We start from the raw sequence: 8,156 nt of genomic DNA, 5'->3' as shown, positions 1-8,156 counted from the left end.
TGCTGCCCCACAGCGCTAGGGACCTGGGTTTAATTCCAGTCATGGGCAACTGTCTGTGTGGAGTTTGCACATCTCCCTGTGTCTGTTTATATTATTTTATTAAACAAATTACAAAAACAGTTTACAACAAAGTTACATTTACAGCTGCATACAAGAGACAGCAATTTTACAAGGGAGAGGAGCAGCAAAGCCAGGCCCCAAACCCTACCATTCAAACAGTTTACAGGGACATGAGGACAAACCTCAAATCCCAGTTTCACAAAGATATAAAGAGACAAACAGCAATGACAGTTGTACATTAGACAGTACTGTTACATACAAAAGTGCAGACAATACAGATCCCTGTGTCTGTATGGGTTTCCTCCCTCAGTCCAAAGATATGCAGGTCAGGTGAATTGGCTATGCTAAATTGCCTATAGTGTTGCGGGATGTATGTGTAGATTAGGTCAGGCATATGTAAAGTAATAGGGTAGAGGAATGGGTCTGGGTGGGATACTCTTTGGAGGTTTGTTGTGGACTTGTTAGGCCAAATAGCCTGTTTCCACATTGTTAGGAATTTAATGGATAAACATTCATCAATAATAGGCGTGAAGCTAGATGGTGGGTAGGCTGTTCTGAGCACTGTCATCCCGATAAGGGGTAATCGGGACGGGCTGTCCTAGAGGTGGTCGAAAGGTGTCCGAGCAGCCGAGAGCCAGAAGGCACGTAGGGGCGGGCTGAGATCCGGAAGGCTTGTGGTTTACACTACACGCTGTCGTCCCAGGGAAGGGGACGGGCTGTCCTAGAGGTGGCCGAAAGGTGTGCCAGGATAGCCCACTGGTCGGAGGTGCAACGGGGTGGGTGAGAGCCCAATGGTACCTAGGGGCAGACCGAGAGCCAGAAGGCGGGTAGCCGTCCTCGGCGCTGTCACCCCGGGCAGGTACCGGGGCGGGCTGCCCCAGAGGTGGTCGAAAGGTGCTGAGGGTGGTTAGTGAAGCCGGAAGGTGGGTAGGCCGTCCTGACTGCTGTCACCCTGGGCGGGTACCGGGGCGGGCTGTCCTAGAGGTGGTCGAAAGGTGTGTCAGGGCGGACCGAGAACTGGAAGGGGCATGGGGTGGACCGAGAACCGGAAGGTGGGTAGGGGCGGGCTGCCTTAGAGTGGTCGGAAGGTGGGAGGGGCGGGGGCTTGCTGGGTCTGTATTGTCTGCACTTTTGTATGTAACGGTATTGTCTAATGTACAAATGTCATTGTCACTGTCTTGTCATATGTGGAACTGGGATTTGAGGTTTGTCCTCCTCTCCCTGTAAAATGGTTGAACGGTAGGGTTCGGGGCCTAGCTTTGCTGCTCCTCTCCCTTGTAAAACTGCTGTCTTTTGTGTACAGCTGTCAATGTTTTTTGTAAACTGTTTTGTAATTTGTTTAATAAAATAAAAAAAAAATAATAATAGGCGCGATCTAAACAACAGTGTCGACAATGAACTTATGCGCATCCTTAAATGCTTTTTTTTCTCTCCCTCTCTTTGCTGATCTCGGGACACCGCAGAGCCAACGACACTGATCGGTTGGGTCAGTAACCCGGTCTGCAGGCATTCCAAAAGCAAGTGATGACGTCACGCCAGGGCAGCGGATAGACACCGCAGGGTTCGGCCGCGCGGGATTGTGGGATGTTCCGATTGGTCGGCAGGAATGGAACGTCGCCACCGTTGCTGCGCTGGTTGACGGGAGCAGGAAAATATGGCGGATGTGGCGGAGCCGTGAGTATCCCCGCGTGAACTCCGGCCGCTCAGGCCTCTCTCGCATTGACTTCTGCTCGTTCTTCTCTTGGGTGAGCATGTCTGAACCTTCTTTTATTCTCTCTTTTATTTAGGGAGAAGAAAAGAAGGAAAGTAGAAGAGCACACTGACAAGTTAGTGTTGAATGAATGTAGCGGCCCTGGTTTTCTGCTTGTGCGAGGGTCTGAGGCTGGAGGGCTTGTTATGAGCTGCAGCTCCGAGCAGTGGGACCAGTCTGGCCTCAACCTGCATCTTTATTCGTCCTAAACACGAGAAACTGCTTAGAGGAATAGGAATATATTTTATTTAAAAAGGAGGAGCAAATCTGGGGAACTGGTGGGATTTCAATAAATGTTAAAACATTACATAGCGTCGTTGAACATTTAATCTTTGGCTTGAATTGAATACGGCATGAAACAAATTGGCAGCTAAACTTCCAATTGTGTTTTGCATCATTTTTCTGTGGGAGAACTTGATTGATGTGAATCCAGATTTAACTGGCGTAAACCTATATTTCAATAGTTGTTCAATGACTCACTAAAGTTTCTGTGATTTAACTGCTTTATTTACATTTTTTGAAAAGTCGTTTCCAGGTGTTGCTTCTGAGCACCAAATAATCTAGTTTTTGATAAAATGCAATCTCTCCCAGCATTATTTTTTGAAATTGTTGATCCATGTAATGTTCCTGAAATGGAAAAGCAAGGAAGAAATATAGACCCTAGCTAAATGCCAATGTAAAAATGGTTTGAGATAACAATCCCATATGTTTTAATATCTGTTAGAAAGTGTCTAGTTTTGTTTTGGTACTGTATATAATTGAGACACCTTTAGACCCTACTCTCTTATGATGTTCTGGACAACTGACAAATATTTTGCTTGCATACTTGTCTAATTTCCTTTCTTTCTCTTGTCTGTGCTGCAGCAGATCAGAACTATCCTTGGTTGGGAGGTTGTGTGGGGAATTGCAAATTTAGTGAAACAGATTGACGTTTGAATTTTGTTTGGAGTCAGTGTTGCTTGTAACATTTAATAACTATTCCAAGAAAGAACTTTTGTATCTGTTTTCATTTGATTTGATGACTTTGTTTTGGTGGCTGAAAATTTGCATCTGAGAGATGATTTTAATTGTCTAATTTGAGCCCTTCTAATTCTAAATTTAAAATTTGAGCTATTAGGGTGTCATTCAGTCTGTCTCTCTTTAAAGAAATATAAATACAACTTTTAAAAATGTCTAAGACAAGTAGTTCTTGTAAATAATGTTTCTAATAATTATGCTGTGTTGTGAAAACGAAATCTCTAGTTGAGTTTATTGTGTTCTGTGCAGAATGGCTGTTGATGGTGGGTATGGGGACACTGGAGACTGGGAAGGTCGCTGGAATCACGTGAGGAAGTTCCTTGAACGCTCAGGACCATTCACACATCCTGACTTTGAACCAAGTACTGAAGTGAGAAACATTGTTATAAATCAAAGTTTGGTATTGGATAGTAGCTGAGAGTTTTTTTTTGCTTTTGCTAAATGTTTATGTCACAATGAGAACAAAACATCAGATGCTAATGAGTCACACAATAAATTTGGTTAAATTTGGAAACTTACATCTCATGTAAAACCTCTACTCCATTTTGCTGTTTTTATTTACTAACACAAAACAACAACGTTGATCGAACTCCCGAGTTGCAACATCTGTAAACCGTATTTTCTTACCTTCATTGTGAAATGTAGGTAGCTTGCCTGGTTTGTCAAAATCCTGCTAGTCAGTTAAGTTTAAAATTCCCCTGTTTGTGCCTACAAATTCAGAGTAATCAATTTAGGCCTAAAAAAAAGTCCTAGTTTCTGGGACACTTTAGTCAATTTCTATTTTTAATGTAAACATGAATTTTCATGCAATGAATTAGAAAATGGAACTTCCTGTCACACCACAGTAATTGAGGCAATGACATTGGTGCATTCAAAGGGTCATGAGATAAGCAAACTATGAGAAAGCAATACAAGGATATAGAATGAATAAAAAGTGGTGGTCAAAATTGCCTGTTTCTGTGCTGTGAATAGTATGTAACTGAAACTATTTGTAGAAACTAGTCTAGATGCAATTACAACTTCTTACCAGAAGTAATGTTGTAATGGTTTAATTTTGCACATTCCAGCTCCTTTGCCTCATTGTGAATGAACTTACAAGATCAACTGCTTTGTGAATTTCCAAATTACAATGGGTTTTTCCATTTAATTAGAAAAATAACTATATTAATGGAAGCTTTATGTACAATTAGGAGTAGAATGTATGTCCTTAGAACACTTAGATTGCAATTTCTTTTCTGGTCCAATTATCCAACAGTTTTCAATCTGAGAACGACTGATATACCCTAAGGGTCAATATTCATGAATATAAACCAATTCATATGCCTGTAGTGTTAAACATTCTGTCCATTTTATATTTTGAGCAATTTCCTGGCCACAAATTCCATTTGGTAATGTATGCCTTTGCCTTGAAGACAAATCATTGATAAAACAAATTTTCAAAAGCCTTTTTAGAATTACTGCTGTTTCTCTATCGGTCTTTGTAACCACTTGTAATTGGCAGTTGGGAAATGCACATAGCTCATAGTCATCCAGCACAGAAGAGGTCATTCGGCTGATCAAGTCTGCACAAAATCCCACTTTACAGCATTCAACCTATGGCCTTGAATGTAATGACATTTCAAGTCCACATTCATATACTTTTCAAAGATTTTACTACCCTTCCATTCATTTCATTCCAGATTCCCACCACCCTCTGGGTGAAAGCAAAATCCTTAAATCCTCTTTAAACTCTTGCTTTTCACCTTTAAAATAATGCCCCTTTGTTATTTAGCCTTTACTTAAAGGGAAGAGCTGCTGATCCAACGAGTCCAAGCCCCTGGTCATCTTACACACCTTAACCAGATTGCCCTCTGCCTTTTCTGCTGTAAAGAAAGTAACCCAAGCCTATCAGGCCTCTGATAAAATGCTCTAATTTGGGTAACGTCCCCTCCGGTGCAATTACATTCTTATCGTACAGTTTACTTGTGTTTCTGACCTTTTAAATCTCTTCTGACTATTTTAAAATGAAATAATTGGGGGAGTACGGTGTAGGTTTTGCAGACATAGATTCATAACCTAAAAAGAAGTACACATGCTAATATTTTACTTTGTATGTACTTTAACTGGTAATGGTATTGCTCCCAGTATTGAGTACTCACCCAAAATTAGAATTCTACTGTCAGAACAGAGAACATCTAATCTATAATATAGCTAACCTAATTTCAAGTTGCTAACATTGGGAAAGTGTTTCTGTAAATCATTGTCTATAAGAAAGAAACAAATTCCAATTGGAAATGAAATGTACAGCTTTTCACACAAGTTTTTCAAATCAAAGATTGCAAGTGCTTTCAGAGTTTTCATGTGTTCAGTTTGCATTATGTAAACAATTGTGAAAGTTGCTGTCTTTTCCAACATATTGGTCCACATTTATATTTAAAATCCAGCACAATTCACAATTAATGTATCTACTGTAGATATTTTCTAACAAACCTATGCTCATCACTTGTATGTGTGTACATATGGGGACAGACTTGGCAAAAAGGAACTGCTCTTTATAAGTTGATTTTGAGTTTTGTGGGGCTTTATTGACTGTGAACTGTCAATGTCAATTATTGTCATTCCTTTGAAATTAGCAAAAACCTCAAGGGCAAGAGCAGATGAATGCAGAAATCCTCTCATTCCCTGCTATGCTAAGGTTGCACTAAGACCCTACACTGACCCAACAAGAAATCAGTTAATTTGGCAAGAACTCCCCTGAGATATAACCGATCCAAGTGCTCAATTGAGTAATAAACTGTTACTTAGCAATAGAGCTGACACTGAAAAATAGGTTTATACTTCTGTTAATGTTGTTAATGACTGCATTATTATTAATGAGTAGATAGTCAAACTATTTTAAAAGTATTTTTTCCTTAAAATTTGGCTTCTATCTTCACCCAATATGTATATTCCAATCTTTAGTGTACAGTTTAAAAAAAAATTGAGTTTTGCGCTTTGCATGAGAACACTTATGTGACTGGTTGCTTAGATAACTTGAAAACATCATTCCTGCTTCACATTAGCAATCCACTGTGTGGTGAAAGAGAGAAATTCACGCAGTGGAGGTTACTAGATTTCTTGTCTTTTTACAAGGTCAATAATTAGCATTCTTGCTTTGCTGCTCATGGCAAAATCCAGGCTGAAATATACTTAATGTTCTGAAACATATAGTTTATTCTTTTTGTGGATACAAAATCAATTTAACTCAAAAATATATGAAAACTTTGTTGAAAGCCTTAAAATAAATTAAGATTTTCCTTCTGTGATGTTGACTGAGCTGTCATATTTATTTCTGCAGTCACTCCAGTTCCTTCTAGAGACCTGCAAAGTTCTAGTTATTGGAGCAGGAGGTTTAGGATGTGAACTCCTTAAAAATCTGGTAATGTATTTTTTATCTTCATTTTCTTAATTTCCAAACTTTGAATTCAGAATAAGCCCATAAAAACTGAATGCTTTTGGTTATGTCTAACTGGATATCAATATTACGTTAAGATTTGTTGCATCCAGCACATACACTAGAGTGTAATCAAGGTGCAGTATGCATCTCGTGCTTGTGTGCACGCGCTGAAACTTAGCTCTAAATCTTGCATTCATGGAGGTATATGAAAGAATAGGCCTTAGGCTAAACATTTGGAAGACAAAGATTGTCTGCTAACCTCCTCCCACTTCATAATACTCTAAGCAGATTACCAACAACCTAAGTGAGTTGTTGGTTAATGTAGATTATTCTCATACCTTGAGAGTTTCCTCCAATGAGGACCAACATTACTGAAGGCACAGAGCACAATCGCTAGTGTATCAGCATAACCTTCAGCAGTCTGAAGAAAAAATTGCGAAGATCTCAAAGTCAGCACTAAGTTTGCAGGCCACAATGTTTCCTGCCTTCCTGTATGTATTGGATATGCGGACAATGGACAGCAAGCAATTCATACAGTTGAAGGAATATCACTCGTGCTTCAAATTCCTGGGTAATAATTTCGGTGTAGGAAACACTATCCACTATTAATATCCCCTCTCAGATCAGCATCCCCAGGATTGAGGCACTGGTTAATGAATTGCATTGGACGAGCTCTATCATCTGCAAACCTGACAGAAAACTCCCAAAACAAGTTTTGTACTCCAAATATCATCCTGGTTACCAGGGGGACAGAGGGAACCTTTTCAAAGACATCCTAAAAGCCGCCTTGAACGATGCAATATTCTGACCAACCGATGGGAATGCCCAAACTGAAGAAGATCCAACTATTTTGAACCTTCCTGACAGATCCAGGTGGAGCCCAGTGCAAACTTTTAAGATTTATAAAAGATCTTAAAGTAAGGGAACCCTTAGGAAGTAGCGACCATAATATGGTAGAGTTCAGTCTGGAGTTTGAAAGGGAGAAGGCAAAATCGGATGTAATGGTGTTACAGTTGAATAAAGGTAATTATGAGGGAATGAGAGAGGAACTGACTAAAATAGACTGGAAGCAGAGGCTAACCGGGAAGACAGTAGAGCAAAAATGGCAGGAGTTTGTAGGTATAATTGAAGACACTGTACAGAGGTTCATTCCCAAGAAAAGAAAGATTAACCGGGGAGGGATTAGACAACCTTGGCTGACAAAGGAAGTCAGGAAATGTATTAAAGAAAAAGAGAGATCCTATAAAGTGGCTAAGAACAGTGGGAAATCAGAAGATTGGGAAGGATACAAAAGCAAACAGAGGATAACAAAGAGTGTAATAAGAAAGGAGAGGATCAAATATGAAGGTAGGCTAGCCAGTAATATTAGAAATAATAGTAAAAGTTTCTTTCAGTACATAAGAAACAAACGACAGGCAAAAGTAGACATTGGGCCACTTCAAACTGATGCAGGAAGCCTAGTGATGGGAGATAAGGAAATAGCAGGAGAACTTAACAAGTACTTTGCGTCAGTCTTCACAGTAAAGGGAGGTCATGCCTGACAAACCTGTTGGAATTTTTTGAAGAGGTAACAAGTAGGTTAGACCAGGGAAACCCAGTGGATGTGGTCTATCTAGACTTTCAAAAGGCCTTTGATAAGGTACCACACGGGAGGCTGCTGAGCAAGGTGAAGGTCCATGGTGTTCGAGGTGAGCTGCTGGATTGAGAGGATTTGTACCTCAGGTTGATGATAAGTATGTAATTTAGTTCGCTGAGCAGGAAGGTTTGTTTTCAGGCGTTTCATCACCATACTGGGTAACATAAGACCATAAGACCATAAGACATAGGAGTGGAAGTAAGGCCATTCGGCCCATCGAGTCCACTCCGTCATTCAATCATGGCTGATGCGCATTTCAGCTCCACTTACCAGCGTTC

General features: G+C 40.2%; 1 protein-coding gene across 5 annotated transcripts in view; it reads left to right on the top strand.

Moving 5' to 3' along the window:
- The first annotated feature begins 1,634 nt into the window (after nucleotides 1-1,634).
- Nucleotides 1,635-8,156, top strand: part of uba3 (ubiquitin-like modifier activating enzyme 3) — a 36,838-nt gene continuing 30,316 nt past the window's right edge. For 2 of the 5 annotated variants that reach the window (XM_043708321.1, XM_043708322.1), the window contains exons 1-4: nucleotides 1,635-1,734; nucleotides 1,848-1,886; nucleotides 3,077-3,197; nucleotides 6,144-6,224. In XM_043708321.1, the coding sequence (XP_043564256.1) occupies nucleotides 1,715-1,734; nucleotides 1,848-1,886; nucleotides 3,077-3,197; nucleotides 6,144-6,224 (261 nt within the window). In that variant the 5' untranslated portion in view covers nucleotides 1,635-1,714. Of the gene's footprint in view, nucleotides 1,806-1,847; nucleotides 1,887-3,076; nucleotides 3,198-6,143; nucleotides 6,225-8,156 lie in introns of all 5 variants that reach the window. The other 3 variants (XM_043708318.1, XM_043708319.1, XM_043708320.1) reach the window with 3 other exon arrangements.

Source organism: Chiloscyllium plagiosum, chromosome 18 (genome assembly GCF_004010195.1).
Source record: "Chiloscyllium plagiosum isolate BGI_BamShark_2017 chromosome 18, ASM401019v2, whole genome shotgun sequence".
Classification (NCBI taxonomy): domain Eukaryota; kingdom Metazoa; phylum Chordata; class Chondrichthyes; order Orectolobiformes; family Hemiscylliidae; genus Chiloscyllium; species Chiloscyllium plagiosum.
Note: the sequence above shows the minus strand (reverse complement) of the source record. Positions and strands in the feature narration are given on the sequence as shown.